General features: G+C 45.8%; 1 protein-coding gene across 1 annotated transcript in view; it reads left to right on the top strand.

Moving 5' to 3' along the window:
* The window catches only part of LOC138510644 (uncharacterized), a 130184-nt gene that overhangs the window by 93674 nt on the left and 19391 nt on the right, over positions 1 to 17119 (top strand). The window contains exon 6 of the mRNA XM_069626432.1: positions 3042 to 3278. Coding sequence (XP_069482533.1) covers positions 3042 to 3278 — 237 coding nt within the window. The remainder of the gene's footprint in view (positions 1 to 3041; positions 3279 to 17119) is intronic.

Below are 17119 nucleotides of genomic sequence, written 5' to 3' on the forward strand. Positions count from 1 at the left end.
TCCGGCCCCTGCAGGCTCTCCCTGTATTCTTGGCTCATGCAGTGCCTCTGTACTTGGACCATGACATCTGTCATTGGGCCCTGAGGGTGTCCCTCTATTCACGGGCCATGCATTGCCACTGTCCTTGGGCCCTGCTGTCTGTCATTGGACCCTGCAGGTCTACCTCTATTCTTGGCCCATGCATTGCCTCTGTCCTTGGACCCTGCTGTCTGTCATTGGGCCCTGCAAGGTCTGCCTGTATTCTTGGCCCATGCATTGCCTCTGTCCTTGGACCCTGCTGTCTGTTATTGGACCCTGCACGGTCTCCCTGTATTCTTGGCCAATGCATTGCCTCTGTTCGTGGACTATGATATCTGTCATTGGGCCCTGAGGGTGTCCCTCTATTCACGGGCCATGCATTGCCACTGTCCTTGGGCCCTGCTGTCTGTCATTGGACCCTGCAGGTCTACCTCTATTATTTGCCCATGCATTGCCTCTGTCCTTGGACCCTGCTGTCTGTCATTGGGCCCTGCAGGATTTCCCTGTATTCTTGGCCCATGCACTGCCTCTGTCCTTGGACCCTGATGTCTGTCATTGGACCCTGCAGGGTCTCCCTGTATTCTTGGCCCATGCATTGCCTCTGTCCGTGGACCATGCTATCTGTCATTGGACCCTGCGGCTGTCCCTCTATTCTTGGACAATGCATTGCCACTATCCTTTGACCCTGCTGTCTGTCATTGGGCCCTGCAGGGTCTCCCTGTATTCTTGGCCCATGCATTGCATCTGTCCGTTGACCATGCTGTCTATCATTGGACCCTGCAGGGTCTCTCTGTATTCTTGATCCATGCATTGCCTCTGTCCTTGGACCTGTCTGGCATTGGACCCTGCATGTTCTCCCTGTATTCTTGGCCCATGCATTGCCTCTGTTCTTAGACCATGCTATCTGTCATTGGACCCTGCGGCTGTCCCTCTATTCTTGGACAATGCATTGCCACTATCCTTTGACCCTGCTGTCTGTCATTGGGCCCTGCAGGGTCTCCCAGTATTCTTGGTCCTTGCATTGCCTCTGTCCTTGGACCCTGCTGTCAGTCATTGGACCCTGCAGGGTCTCCTTGTATTCTTGACCTGTGCATTGCCTCTGTCCTTGGACCCTGCTGTCTGTCATTGTGACCCTGCAAGGTCTCCCTGTATTCTTGGCCCATGCATTGAGTCTGTCCTAGGACCCTGCTGTCTGTCATTGTGACCCTGCAAGGTCTCCCTGTATTCTTGGCCCATGCATTGCCTCTGTCCTTGGTCCCTGCAGCTTGTCATTGGACCCTGTGGGTCTCCCTGTATTCTTGGCCCATGCATCACCTCTGTCCTTGGACCCTGCTGTCTGTCATTGGACCCTGCGGGTCTCTTTGTATTATTGGGCCATACATTGCCTCTGTCCTTGGACCCTGCTGTCTGTCATTGGACCTCGCAGGGTCTCCCTATATTCTTGGCCCATGCATTGCCTCTGGCCTTGGATCCTGCTGTCTGTCATTGGACCCTGCAGGGTTTCCCTGTATTCTTGGCCCATGCATTGCCTCTGTCCTTGGACCCTGCTGTCTGTCATCGGACCTTGCAGGGTCTCCCTGTATTCTTGGCCCATGCATTGCCTCTGTTCTTGGACCGTGCTATCTGTCATTGGACCCTGCGGCTGTCCCTCTATTCTTGGCCAATGCATTGCGACTGTCCTTGGACCCTGCTGTCTGTCATTGGACCCAGCAGGGTTCCCTCTATTCTGGGGACGTGCATTTCCTCTGTCCTTGGACCCGGCTGTCTGTCATTGTGAACCTGTGGGTCTCCTTCTATTATTGGGCCATGCATTGCCTCTGTCCTTGGACCCTGCTGTCTGTCATTGGAGCATGCAGGGTCTCTCTGTATTCTTGGCCCATGCATTGCCCTGTCCTTGGACCCTGCTGTCTGGCATTGGACCCTGCGGGTCTCCCTCTATTATTGGGCTATGCATTGCCTCTGTCCTTGGACCCAGCTGTCTGTCATTCGATCCTGCAGGATCTCCCTGTATTCTTGGCCTGTGCATTGCCTCTGTCCTTGGACCTTGGCCCATGTATTGCCTCTGTCCTTGGAACCTGCTGTCTGTCAATGGACCCTGCGGGTCTCCCTCTATTCTTGGGTCCTGCATTGCCTCTGTCCTTGCACCCTGCTGTCTGTCATTGGACCCTGCGGGTCTCCCTCGATTCTGGGGCCATGCATTTCCTCTGTCCTTGGACCCTGCTGTCTGTCATTGGACCCTGCAGGTTCTCTCTGTATTTTTGGCCCCTGCATTGCCTCAGTCCTTGGACCCTGCTGTCTGTCATTGGACCCTGCGGGTCTCCTTCTATTATTGGTTCATGCATTGCCCCTGTCCTTGGACCCTGCTGTCTGTCATTGGACCCGGCAGGGTCTCCCTTTATTCTTGGCCCATGCATTGCCTCTGTCCTTGGACCTTGGCCCATGCATTGCCTCTGTCCTTGGACCCTGCTATCTGTCATTGGACCCTGCAGGGTCTCCCAGTATCCAACCTATCTCGCACCATCCAACTAATACCCTCCTTACCACCAAGTAACTAGGATCCAGGCCGGTGTATAGTAAGAATTGAGTGCTGTGAGATATTGCTAACTGCTTAATTCATTTCTTTCTGGGTGTTTTTGGCCTATAATAAATATAGTTTTTCTGCACTGACCTGTCTAAAATAAATTACTGTGTGGACTCATTGTGGACCCCTGACCTCACTCACTTTCTCCTGAGACCAAGCCTTGACCGCTCACCACGTTTACCTTGATTCGATTTGGCTAATAGGGTGGATGGCAGGTTCCAGGCACTTTTATTCTTTGTATAATTATCTGATCACCTACGGGAAGAGGGAGAATGGAAGGAGGCAAACCACAGTCCTTTTTGTGGGCCCTAGGTCTGTCCACACTGTTAAATAATGACTAATTAATGTCCACAAGGCAGGCATTGTTACAGTAAGCTCATTTGCAGGGGGCAGGATAACACTTCACAAATACTGTCTGTTTTTCCCACATTGCTCAATGCAGATTGTGGACTTCCTTCGTCCGAGGTGATAATGACCAGCTCCTGGTAGAAGCCCAGTACATCCCCCCTAAGGCTGCTATCCTTCAAGCAGCAGATTGGGCTACCAACAGCGAAGACCCAATGATAGCGCGGGCTCTCCATAACGCAGCGGGAAGGACACTACTGGCTGTCAATGTGCTCTACGACCATTGCTGGACAACGCTGGCCAACAACTTTAGCACAGAAGCCGCTAAAACCAGGTAACTCTTCTTTTACCATACAACATGCAGGACAGCACACAATATGCACTTCACATGTTTTTATTTAGTTTATTAGATGACTATAAAGGAACCATACAAGGATTCAGATAATGATGGAAAGTGATACAAATCAAGTTAAGAATGAACACAATAATAAGTCCGTTTTTTACCACTCTCTGTTGAGGATGTCACAAATTATTAGGCGGTCACTCTCAACTCAGGTTGTTTCATTGCCCCCTCACTCACTTTCTCCTGAGACCAAGCCTTGACCACTCACCACGTTTACGTTGATTTGATTTGGCTAAAAGGGTGGATGGCAGGTTCCAGGCACTTTTATTCATTGTATAATTACCTGATCACCTACGGGAAGAGGGAGAAAGGAAGGAGGCAAACCACAGTCCTCATTATGACAAAGAATAATGAGCAACCAAAACATCAGCCACAAATGCCACAATATCACAGTTTCAAATTACTTGCACCAATGGACTGACTTATATTTCTAATGGACTTATAGATACTACAACACACAAGTTGAATTTAAAAACTTTACATCAAAACACACAGAGGATTTCTTGCACATTAACAATTAGGAAATGTGAAACAACCCTCAGTGATTGCTCGGATTATCACCATGCTCTTCTCTCCCAGCAACTCCCACCCCATGCATCAGTTAAATGTGACCCCTTAATTTGAAGGCAAGTTACACAGAGTGGAAATACAGTAGCAACATGATTTTGGCTTTTCATTAAAAAGGCAGTGTTAGGGAAGTAGACACAATGAAAAGAAATCATTTTGGGCTTTTTGTTTGATTTGCAGAAAATGCAGGGCCTTGGGATTCTGATTTGGTAGGCAAATAAATAAATGGGAAATTGTGTTATGCACCATCTGCATTCACCTGAATAGCAGCATTTTAGGGTTACTTATTTTGGGATTACGGACACCTCCCTTTGGTACAGAAGACAGGGGTTTCAGAAAGGTAGAGTCACCTAAGTACTTTATTGTCTATACTGGCTCTAACACACTGGGCATGAACTTTGTTAGTTTTGAAATCTAACAACACTCATCCTGTGATTTTCTATATGGGAATTAATTGATTTACTTCAATTCAATGTGCTAGGGATCTACATAGTTTCACCCCCTCCCCACAATGCAATGGAAAGAATTAAGGCAGGCAGTTCCCCACACAATTCAATTGAAATGGATAGGGGGTTTTCTATGGGGAATTAATTTGAGTTATATTTAATAAAATGTGCCAGTTCCACCCCCATACCCACTATGCGAGATGGAGATTAAGGCTGGCAGATTCCGCCCCCCACTTTTGTTGGCATTTGGATTAATCTACTTACATGGGAGGCCTTGGTTATGGGGCATCCAGGGAAACGGCAAGGCTCCTCTGAAGACAGCACACATCTGGTCAAAGGCTTTGGTCAAGGATAGTGCCCCGCACTGAGACTTCCTCTGGCTCCTCAAATGGCAGGCCCAGCTAGCTTCTAGATTTCCCAGTCTCTGTCTCCCATGCAATGTTTAAAGCCTTGGTAGCTCTCCCTGTCTCTCTGCTAGTTGTTCCTAGCAAGAGTCCAGAAGTAGACTACCTCCAGCAATAGAGTGGAAAAATCAAGGGAAACATCAAAATTCCAAAGAAAGGCAAAAAGTCAAAAAGTCCAAGAAAACCCCTCTCGGATTGAAAACTTATAGGGCTGGTGACACTCCATTATTAACATAATTCCCATGCTACGGATTGGCCAGCTCTCCCCCTCCACCTCCTCCAACACACCCACTGCCTTCCGATAGGACAAGGAGTTGGGAGGTGTGGATGATGGAGGCTGAGGGAAGAGAAGGATTCATCATCCCAAAATGACAAGTGGGTTTAACTTTTTCATTGTTCTTGAAAACTCACAACATGGCAGCTATCTTACCTTTTCAGATAACTGCAGGCACATATATATATTTGAGTTCCATATTTTATGGCGAGTTGGAAAATACTAATCATATCTCGGCACGCCCTTCTTGGGAGAAGCTACAATTTTTATCAACTTATTCCTTAGCTGGAATAGTCACAAATCTGACCCTTCAAGATTCAAACCTTAGTTCCATACCCTATCACCACAACAACTTTCCATTCCATTGGAATTATGAGAAGGCCAGAATCATAATTGTCTTCATATCATAACTCAATTTGTATAAATCACACAGGATTCATATTTACATGATACTGACAGGCTTCCTATCCCCTTTAACATGAGTCCAGGATGAGCTCATTGGGACACACGATCCTCTCCTCTTTTAATTAAACAAAAGGTGGCCCAATGTTAATCATATGGCAAGACATCACATGTGCCCCTCAGCTCCACAAAAGCCCCAACCTAGTCCTAAATTGCATTTCTCCATTGTCACCTGACACAAACATCTGCTTATCAGCTGGGTCTGTTTCTTACATAAAGATCCATTAGTTGCTCTGAAGCCATTTCCTTGAGGCCGAGTCAGCACTGAAAGGGTAATTTCTATTGGCCACTAATGCACAGCTAATGGGGAGACCTGACCTTAAAGGTAATTTCTGCTTGCTATTTTTAATCTTTGGTTTACCCGACTCTTTGACAGCAGATTCTCTGTGATGCAGGTAAGGTCTCTCCCCTCCCAATGCCAGGGTTGTCTTGATAGAAAAGACCAGCCTTGCAAAAAGGTAAGGAAAAAACCCAAGGAAAAAATCCCACTTGAGTAAAAAATCGTTGGTGTACTATGGCAGTCCGGAGTAGGTGAGTTGTCCAGAGCAAACAGTGGATTGGCACTACCAAAGCAGGTCAACAGTGTTAAAGGGCCCACGAATTATGGTAAGTGTAGCAGAGAGCAGCTGGCAGGAGCAATGATCAGAAAAGGAAGGAGAGGGAGGTCAGGAACAGTAATGGGAGGTTAGTTTAGGGGCAACGCACTCACCTTGGAAGTAAGAAGATGCAGAGCAACACAGTTTTGTTATCCGGGTCTGCGCTTAGAAACCTCTGGGCATGGGTATAATAATTAATTATAATTATAATGAAAAGAGGATAGCTTGAATACAGAGGTCAAGCAAGCAAGGAAGAAACAGGAATGGGATCAAGGAAGGGAGCAGAGCGAACAATAACAGAAGAAAGCATCACTGGCAACAAGTAAGTTGCAATTCAATGCGTTGAGTTCCTTTGGTTGTTTTGAATGGCTGGGTGTGAGTTAGCTCCTCCCTCGTTCGTAATTCTGTGTGAGGAACGGCACGTTCTGGCTTGGTTGGTAAGTCCGATATGTTGGTGTTAGGCAGAATCACATGCAGTACCCTTTGGGGAACACTACACACAATTAACACTACAAGTGCAAGTACAATTTCACCTTTGGTACACGCCTGTACTACACAGTAATGTAGTAGCAGTGGCTGAGCAGCAAGACTTATCTCAAAAGTAAAGTGAGCAGTACAAGAGGTTACACAAAGGGCTAGCAATTACAGTGATTCAAACAAACACTTACTCAAGGTTTCTTGGTAAAAGAATATACATTTATTTACACAGTCAGTTGGAAAACATTCCACTAGCAAGAGCAGCTCAATATCACAATCCAATATACTACATTAAACAAACAATCAGTTTCTGAACAAGTTCAGCTCCCCTGAAGTAGGAGCAAAATGGCACTTCCGTTACTTTAAAAAGGGGTAAAAAGACAAGGTTAAAAGAGTCAAAAGCACAAATACTTCCAGAGGTAGGGCAAATAGTTTCAGTTCACTACAGCCAGAAATTCAATTAAATAGGGCTGGGCCAAAGTTAACGGTTCAGAGTCTTGGATAGGATAGCACAGTTCTGGTAGTAAACGGTTAAGTCTTTGCCACGATTTTTAGAAGTAGTTGGTCAGATTATAAGTTAGATGTTGGTTTAGGGAAGGACAAGCCTTCAAAGTTGGAAAAGTTTCACAAACTTTCACTGCGGCCGAACCAAGTTCTAGACCGCACTCGCGCAGTGCCTTTTAAATGAAGAAGAGCTGTAGCTGAGGCAGTTGTTCCTGGCAGTTCCTGCAGAGCTAGCTGTTCATGAGCTTCAGTCGTGGGGACAAGAAGGAGGACGTCTGCCCAGGGAAGAGGCCTCAAGCTTGGCAAAATGTCGGTTTAAGGTGTAAGTGCCTTAAATACCACAAACTGGTATAATTCCCACTGGCTATACGGTTTCTAACAGCACTCTGAACAAAATTCGACCAGTATAGGGGCGGTGTCCAGGTGACTTGCGAGTTGGTTGGGTTGTTGGGTTGTTCCCACCAAACTCAAGGGAAGAAGTTAACCTTGAAGGGCTTCTCTGTCGATGGAGTTTCAGGCAATTCGGACCTGCAGCAGGGCTTCACCAGTGGACCAGGAGTTGCAGCAGTCATATTCCTTCAGCTCGTCTTCGGTTCTTTCGTTCCAGTGGTCGACTCTGCTTTCCAAGTCCCAGAGGCCTGCTTTTAAACAGTTTTCCCCCATTAATTCCAGCCTGGCTGTCACTCACAGAGCAGGGTGGATGTCCTTGCCGGACAGCCAGCCGGCCAATCATCCCAGAGTGCATTCTGGTCTCCTGGGAGACTAAGTGCAGGAAGTTTCGGGCACCTCCCTCACATCCTGTCCACCCCAGACACTCAGGCGCCAGAGGAGGGCTTCGGCACCGAAGCCCGCCAAAGGCCAACGAACAAAGGGACCAAACCTGGTTTTGGTGCGCAGTTAAACACAAGAAGGACCTTTTCTAAAAGAAATGGCAAAAAAAGTCGACTGGAGTCTGTTTTTACGGATAGGTCTTGTGCGCCATATTGGAAAACATGGCTGACCCGATTTTTAGGTACCGGATTCGCGGTCGGGAAAAATCATGGTAGTTTGTTAAAAACCACTGCCACCATCCATTTCAAGTAAAAAAGAGTAACATTTCACTGTAACATGAGTGTTTAGACTCAGGGGATGCTAGCCAACCCCTCCAGCACTCTATAGGAAGATAGTGTGTGCCAGGTCTGTAAATTTAAAAAGACTAGTAAAGTCAATTTAACTTTACATGCTCTGAGAGACAGTAGTCAGTCCAAGAGAAGGTATTTAAACCTTGGGGAGTCTGAAAGACACCCCAGTGCCACTGCACTGAAGGTGCTGTGTGACACACAAGGAAAAGATGATGCCTAGTTTTAAAACTCCATATCCAAAGAACACAAAAGTAAAACACACATCAAAATACATGAAAGAGTGGGGGAAAAGGCTCACATTGCTTCCAGGTAAAAATGTAAATCCTAGAAATCCAGCAAAGTTGCTGGGGGTCTCAAAAGGTAAGGGAAATTTGCACATTCTTTAAAATTCTCCCTAACACTCGTCCCCCCCAGACTAATGGACACGAGGATTTAATCCACTCCTGGATGAATCTCCTTACTCCAGTCGGTCAAACATCCTGGAGAGACCATCAGCATTTTGGTGGTGACACCCAGACCTGTGTCCAATGGTAAAATCAAACCCTTGCAGGCTGATTGACCATCTCAATAATTTCGGGTTTTCCCCATTCATTTGCATCAACCATCTCAAGGGTTGATGGTCAGTCTGAATCACAAAAGTAGATCCATACAAGTATGATCTAAACCTCTTCAGTGACCACACAATAGCAACACATTCTCTTTCAATGGTTGCCCACCTTGTCTCAGGTTCCTTCAGCTTCCTGCTGATGAAGCAAATGGGGTCCTCCCTACCTTTCTCATCCAGATGACTCAGAACTGCACCTATACCTGTATTTGAAGCCTATGTTTGCACAATTAAGGTTTGGTTATAGTCAGGAGCTCTTAGGACTGGAGCTTGACAAAGGGCTTTCTTTCGGCCTTCAAATGCTTGAGTGCACTCCTCGTTCCACCTGACCTTTTGAGGAAATTTGGGTGAGGAGACCAAATTCAAGGGAGAAGCTATGGTCCCATAGTTCTCTTTGAGGTTCCTACAGTAACCAGTGAGGCCTAGGAAGCCTCTCAACTGGGTTTGAGTAGTAGGGGTGGCACAGTTTTGTACAGCATGTACTTTGCCAGGCAATGGCCAGATTTCACCTCCTCCTACCTCATGTCCAAGATATACCACTTTACTCTGACTAATTTGACACTTACTCATCTTTATGGTCAGATGGGTCTGCTCAAGAGCCTGCAAAACATATCCTAAGTGGTAAACATGTTCTTTCCAAGTAGGGCTAAACACTGCAATGTCATCCAAGTATGCCATGCAGAAACCCTCCATCCCATTCAGAAACTGGCTAACCATCCTTCGGAATGTTGCAGGTGCATTCTTTAGTCCAAAAGACATCACCTTAAACTGGTAGAGGCCTGCTGGGGTCGAGAATGCAGTTTTCTCCTTGGCATGGTCTGTCAGTGCTATTTGCCAGTAGCCTGAAGTGAGTTACTTGGCTGAACTAAGTTTGTCCACCAGTTCATCTGTCCTGGGTAAAGGGTGGGCATCAGTCGTTGAGACTGCGTTACGAGCTCTATAGTCTATACAGAATCTCCATTCCTTGGATTCTGCCTTTGGCACTAGTACAACTGGACTATACCATGGACTGGTAGAGGGCTCTATTACCCCGAGATCAAGCATCTTGTTGACCTCCTCCTTTATGTGGGTTCTTACATGATCTGACATCCTGTAATCTCTGCTTTTGGTAGGTAAACAGTCACCAGTGAGAATATCATGCTGGCCCAAAGGGGTCAAGTCTGGTGATAGTGAAAACAGAGAGGCAAACTGATCTAACAGAAACTTGCACTCCTTCTGTTGTTCAGATGTCAAATTAGAAGAGAGATTGACTCCTTCTATCTTCTCATCTAAAGGCTGTCCTCTGAGTAGGTCAGGTAGAGGTTCACTCTCCTTCTCCTCTTGAGCTGAAGCTAGAAGCAAAGGTCCTACTTCTGGTCTTGCGACATAAGCTTTTAGATGGTTGGTGTGAAAGACTCTGGGAGCCTCCTTAGGATAGCCTAAGTCCAACAGATAATTGATCTCTCCAAATTTGCCCACAACCTTGAAGGGCCCTATCCATTTGTCCTGTAAGGTCCTCTGCCTTGTAGGTACCAAAACTAGAACTTGCTGGTCTTGAATAAACTCAACCATGTTGGCCTTCTGGTCATGCTAATGCTTCACCAGAGCCTGACCTGCTTTCAAGTTATCTAATGCTTCTGCCATCATGTGTGACATTCTCCTCTGGAGACATATCACATAGTCAGTGACTCTCACTGGCTTGGGGGAGGGAGCATTCTCCAACCCCTCCTTAATCAGGGCCAAGGGGCCTCTAACTGTATGGCCATAGAGAAGCTCAAAGGGACTAAATCCAACTCCCTCCTGAGGCACTTCTCTATAAGCAAATATAAGGCATGGCAGTAGAAGGCCCAACTTTCTTCTACAGGGTTCCTCTAAAGCACCTATCATGCTCTTCATTGTACGGTTAAACCTCCTCACCAATCCATTTGTCTGTGGATGGTAGGCAGTTGAGAACGTGTAAGTTACTCCACAGTTTTTCCACATGGCCTGCATGTAGTGGGACATAAAATTGGATCCCCTGTCAAAGATAACTTCCTTTGGAAAACCTACCCTGGTAAAAATACCAAGTAGGGTCTTAGCAACAGCCTGAGCTATAACAGTCCTCATAGGTATTGCTTCAGGATACCTAGTAGCATGGTCTACTACAACCAGGATACACCTGTTTCCTGAAGAGGTTGGAGGGTCTATGGGACCAACAATGTCGATTCCTACCCTCTCAAAAGGGACTATCACCACTGGGAGAGGCACCAAAGGTGCCATATTGTTGGCTCCACTCTTGCCAGAGGTTTGGCAAGTGTGACAGCTTCTACAGAATTTATCTACATCAGACCCCAACTTAGGCCAGTAGAAATACAGAGTGAGCCTTTCTTTGGTTTTCTTGAAACTCAAGTGACCAGCTAAACGTATCTCATGGGCTAACTGTAAGAACTGGAGTCTGCTTTCTAGGGGCACTACACGTCTCCTGTAGTCACCTGGGATAGACTCAGTCGGTTCACTGTAGAAGTGACCATCTTCCCAGTACAACTTATGCTTCCATTGCTCTTGCCCATCCCGCTGGGAAGCTGCCTGTTGGTAAAGACCTTCAAGAGTGATACACTCTCTTTGACCTCTGCTGAAGTCTTCCCTACAGGGTCCACCTTCTGCCAGTAAAGACTGCAGCTCAGGATGGTCTGTGGAATCCAGATCTCCAACAGGAGCAAGGTCCTCTTCCAGCTCTGAGTCCTCAGCAGCAGATTCAACCACACTAGGTTGTTCCACACACTCAGCCTCAGCTGGTGGAGGAGTCACAGGTGTGACTTTGGACAGTCCTCTCAAGGATGTCCTTGTTGGTAGCACAGGAGTGCTGGCTGTTTTCTTCCTGGATGTTTTATGTTTCCCCTTTTCCACCTTTCTCTTAGAGATTGCAGTCAGTAAGTCCTGTGGACTGGGGGTTATAGTTTCATCTATAATATCCCCTTGACAGCCCCTTAAGGTACTCTCTCTGGCCTTCCTAGTCTGCTCCTGTTTCCTTTTGCTGGGAGGCCTGGGTGTGCTTGATACAACTCCAAGAGTTTTTAAGTCGTTCCCCAACAGGACTCTCCCAGGTACTTCACTCTGCACACTTACAGGTATCTTGACAGTCATGTCATTGCACTGGATGAGAGCTGGTAACTGTGGAAGCATTTGGACAGGGCCTCCAGCAAGCTTAGTGAGTTATCTGGTTGCCTTAGAAACATCTTCTACCTTGAAAAAAGATTAATCAACTACAGTTATGCTGGTCCCAGTGTCTCTGATGGCAGGGGTCTCCTGATCATTCACAAGAACACTGTCTTTGTAATACTCTTAGTATTGTCTGGAATGGAATTGTAGACATCTAAGTTCTGCTGTTCCCACAGACCAAAGGACACTAAAGAAACACTGGCTGAGACTTTCATGGGTTCCTCAGCCAGTAAGTGAAAGTTTCCACTTGCCATTGGTACTTCATCCTCTGGGGCGACGGCTAAGGAGACAGTGTGGCTCCCTGAAGGTTTACCCTTACATCTGGGATCCCCTTTCACATGGTCAGTTGACCACAAGCATAACATTTCCCAAATGTCTTTATGAATGGGGGTTTGTTCTGACCTCTTTCTGGTTTAGCACAAGGAGGTACACTAGCCTGATTCTGTTTCCCTTGTGGCTTACCCTTGTTATGTTTGGGGCCCTCTTTTGGAGTGGGGGTATTAGAATTCTCTTTGTTGTCTTTCTTGTGCTGCTTTCCCTCATACGTCTTCTGAATCCTTTTGAGTAGACCTGTTGGCAACCCACAAGTCAGCAGCCCTTGCCAACTTCTTGGGATCAATTTCCTTAGAGTCAGCCAAGTGCTGTCTCAGCTCAGGTGAGCAGGCATCATAAATAGATTCTAACATAAACAGATTTCTCATATCTTCTTAAGTGGTAACTCTGTAACCCTTAACCCAACCATCTAAGTTGTTCAAACATTCACACACCCAAGTAGCCCAAGAGGTACCATCATGCTCTTTGGGGGTTCTAAACCTCTTAAGATACTGGGAAGGGGTCTTCCCAAACCTAGCTATCAAAGCTAGTTTCACACTTTCATACTCCATTCTGTCTACTTCTCCCATCTCCATTACAACATCAGATGCAACTGGGGGTAGCCTAGAAAAGAGCCAAGGAATCAACTGATTCCCTGTAATGTTCTGAATCCCATGGTTATATTAAAAAAATGACAGTCAATCCAAAATATCAAGCTTAACCTCATACATACTTACTGCATCTTTGGGCATGCAAGGCCTCTTAGGACTGGAAGACCTAGAAGACTCTGGTAGAGAACCATTCTCAAGAGAAAACCTTTTCATTTCAAGTGCATGATTCAACTCCATTTCGCTGAGCTTAAGTTCTTGATGCTTACTTTCAGTTTGGGCTTGGATTCTTTTGAATTCCAATTCAAGTCTCATTCTTTCAAAAGGTACACATTCGGGACTTAGTGTTGGACCTGATGGGGTCCCTGTGATCAAAGGTTGAGGCCTATGAGCAGGTAGAGGTAAAACAGGGCCTATATTTTGAGACTCTTCTGCCTCATCTAACTCAACAATAACATTTGAGTTTGACTCTGAAACATTATCATCCTCATCATCATTTTCAACATTTGCTGCAGGGGCTAGGTGTTTCAGACCCACTCCTCAGATTTTGGTATTCCAACAAGTTTTCTATCAATTCAACCTTTTTGCCTTTTACAGTGAGATTCCTAGCTTTACACATTTCTCTCAATTGATCAACTGTTAAAGTGACTAGGGTCTCCTGTCTGTAGCTATCCATATCAGACATGATAAAACAATTGCTTCTCTAGTGGTGCTTAGCCTTGGTAAGGTTATTTGAACAAAGGTAAGAGCAGCACTCTCAATGTAATAACTATACTTTATCATCACCACTGTACACCAGTGTTAGGCAAAATCACATGCAGTACCCTTTGGGAACACTACACACAATTAAGACTACAGTGCAAGTACAATTTTACCTTTGGTTCAAGCCCGTACTACACAGTAATGTGGTAGCAGTGGCTGAGCAGCCAGACTTATCTCAAGAGTAAAGGGAGCAGTACAAGAGGTTACACAAAGGACTAGCAATCACAGTGATTCAAAAAAACACTTGCTCAAGGTTTCCTGGTAAAAGAATATACATTTATTTTACACAGTCATGTGAAAAACATTCCACTAGCAAGAGCAGCTCAATATCACAATCTAATATACTACAATGCACAACCAATCAGTTTCTGTTACAAGGTTAAAAGAGTCAAAAGCACAAATACTTTCAGAGGTAGGGCAAATAGTTTCAGTTCACTACAACCAGCAATTCAATTCAATAGGCCTGGGCCAAAGTCAATGGTTCAGAGTCTTGGATAGGATAGCACAGTTCTGGTAGTAAACGGTTAAGTCTTTGCCACGATTTATAGAAGAAGTTGGTCAGACGAAAAGTTAGATGTTTGTTTAGGGAAGAAACAGCCTTCAAAGTTGGGAAAGTTTCATAAACAGAGTTCTGGGCCGTACTTGCACAGTACCTTTTAAATGAAGAAAAGCTGAAGCTGAGGACGTTGTTCCTGGCAGTTCCTGCAGATCTCGCTGTTCTTGAGCTTCAGTCGTGGGGACAAGAAGGAGGACATCAGGAGGTTCCTGCACTGCCCAGAGAAGAGGCCTCAAGCTTGGCAAACTGTCGGTTTACGGTGTGGGTGCCTTAAAGACCACAAACTGGTATCCTTCCCACTGGCTATCCGGTTTTCAACAGCACTCTGAAGAAAATCCCATCAGTATAGGGACAGTGTCAAGGTGACTTGCGAGTTGGTTGTTCCCGCCAAACTCAAAGGAAGAAGTTAACCTTGAAGGGCTTCTCTGTCGATGGAGTTTTAGGGAATTTGGACCTGCAGCAGGGCTTCACTGGGGGACCAGGAGTTGCAGCAGTCGACTTCCTTCAGCTAGTCTTCGATTCTTTCATTCCACTGGTCGAATCTGCTTTCGAAGTCCCAGAGCCCTGCTTTTAAACAGTTTTCCCCCATTCACTCCAGCCTGGCTGTCACTCACACAGCAGGGTGGCTGCCATTGCCGGACAACCAGCCGGCCAATCACACCAGAGTACATTCAGGTCTCCAAGGAGACCAAGCACAGGGAGTTTCGGGCACCTCCCTCACATCCTGTCCACCCCAGACACTCAGGCACCAGAGGAGGGCTTCAGCACTGAAGCCCGCCAAAGGCCATCGAACAAAGGGACCAAACCTGGTTTGATGCACAGAGTTAAACACAAGAAGGAACATTTCTAAAAGAAACGGTGAAAAAAGTCGACCGGAGCCTGTTTTTACAGCGCCATATTGGGCGCCATATTGGAAAACATGGCTGACCCGATTTTTAGCTACCGGCGTTCGCGGTCGGGAAAAATCATGATAGTTTGTTATAAACCACTGCCACCAGCCATTTCAAGTAGAAACTAGTAACATTTGACTGTTACATGAGTGTTTAGACTAAGGGGATGCTAGGCAACCGCTCCAGCACTCTATATGAAGATAGTGTGGGCTAGGTCTGTAAATTTAAAAAGACCAGTAAAGTTGTATTGTATTGTATTGTTTATTTATTTATAGAGCGCGCCTGGCCGTTGAGCAACTGGACGCTTGCAGTGAAATAAATCTTAGGTTACAGGTGCATGACTCCAAGTTAATTTAAGAGAACGTATTTAAACCTTGGGGTGTCTGAAAGACACCCCTGTGCCAATGCACTGAAGGTGCTGTGTGACACACAAGAAAAAGATGATGCCTGTGGAGTTGTTTTAAAACTCCATATCCAAAGAACACAAAAGTAAAACACACATCAAAATACATGAAACAATGGAAAAAAAGGCTCACACTCTTTCCAGGTAAATATTAAAATCCTAGAAATCCAGCAAAGTTGCTTGGGGTCTCAAAAGCTAAGGGAAATTAGCACATTCTTGAGAATTCTCCCTAACAGTTGGTTGGCAAAATATGGAAGGCGCCATATCGTGGTTGGGAAAAGTGTACCCTGGAGGGGGGGCCGTGTTGTGGTTGGCGTACTGAACGCCAACTATCGTACAGCGACCAGAAACGGGAGGACATTCTAACATCATGGCCCCTGTGAAGCCGGGTCATGCCTGGTTTCCAGGGATGTAATCAGTGAAACTGATGAAGCAGGGCTGGCGCATTGTTGTGATGGGCAGGTTCCCAGGTCTGCTCTGACAGAATGTATCCCTTCCATTGCATCAAGTACTGCAGGGTACCCCAATGAAATCGTGAGCCACAACTCTGTTCTATTTAAAACTCCTGCTGTTGATCACGGATGATGGGAGGTGGGGGAGTAACCTGATGATAAGATGCAGTATCTGCTTCAACCGGTTTGAGCAGTGAAGAGTGAAATACCAGATGAATGCGATGCCACGTTGGAGGTAATTGAAGTTTAAAGGTCACTGGATTGATTATCTTCTTTATTTTGAAAGGTCCAAAATACTTGGGTGCACACTTGCCTTTATGTAGATGAGCTGGCAATTACCTGCTGAACAACCAAACCCGGCCTCCCATCTCATACGGAGGATCAGGTTTAGGCTGGGGATCTGCAATGCGTTTGGTATTCCTTTGAGCTGCTGAAATATTGGATAAGGCTAGTTTCTGGGTTTTGAGCAGGATAGATAATACTACTGCAGGCACAGGCGTACTTTGGATAGGAAGGGATGGAATCGAGGTAAAATGATAACCGTAGTTGCAGAAAATTGAGTCATGCCAATGGTGAAATGAAGTGAGTTATTATATAAAAAGTCAGCAGCTGGTAACAGTTCCATCGAATTATCTTTGGCTGCGGATATGAAGCATCAAAGGTATTGTTCGAGCTTCTGATTAGTAAATTCCGTACTCCCATTAGATTGGGGGTGGTAACCAGAAGACATGCATGTTTGAATATCAAGGTTTTTGCAAATAATTTTCCAAAATATAGAAGTGTATTGGGTTCCACGATCATAAATGATTGTTTTGGGTAACCTGTAGAGGCTAAAAAATGTCCCTAAGGAAACATTTGCTCATCTGTACTGCTGATGCTATTTTTGGACATGGCGCAAAATGGGCTATCTTAGAAAAGGTATTCACAGTTACTATAATCATGGTACATCTGTTAGATGGAGGCAGTTCTACGATGAAATCGTGACTCTTTCCCAAGATTTTCGTTGGTTGAAGACGTTTGTCTTCTGGTCTTTTCAGGGGTGTCTTAATCTGTGCACACCACAGGCCGGATCAGCAAAAATGCTCTCTTTGGTTGTGCATGTATGGCCACCAGAAATGTAATTGGAGTAGAAGCAGTATTGAACTGATTCCTCTGTG

This window comes from Ambystoma mexicanum, chromosome 6p (genome assembly GCF_040938575.1).
Source record: "Ambystoma mexicanum isolate Mex_15411 chromosome 6p, UKY_AmexF1_1, whole genome shotgun sequence".
NCBI classification, from domain to species: domain Eukaryota; kingdom Metazoa; phylum Chordata; class Amphibia; order Caudata; family Ambystomatidae; genus Ambystoma; species Ambystoma mexicanum.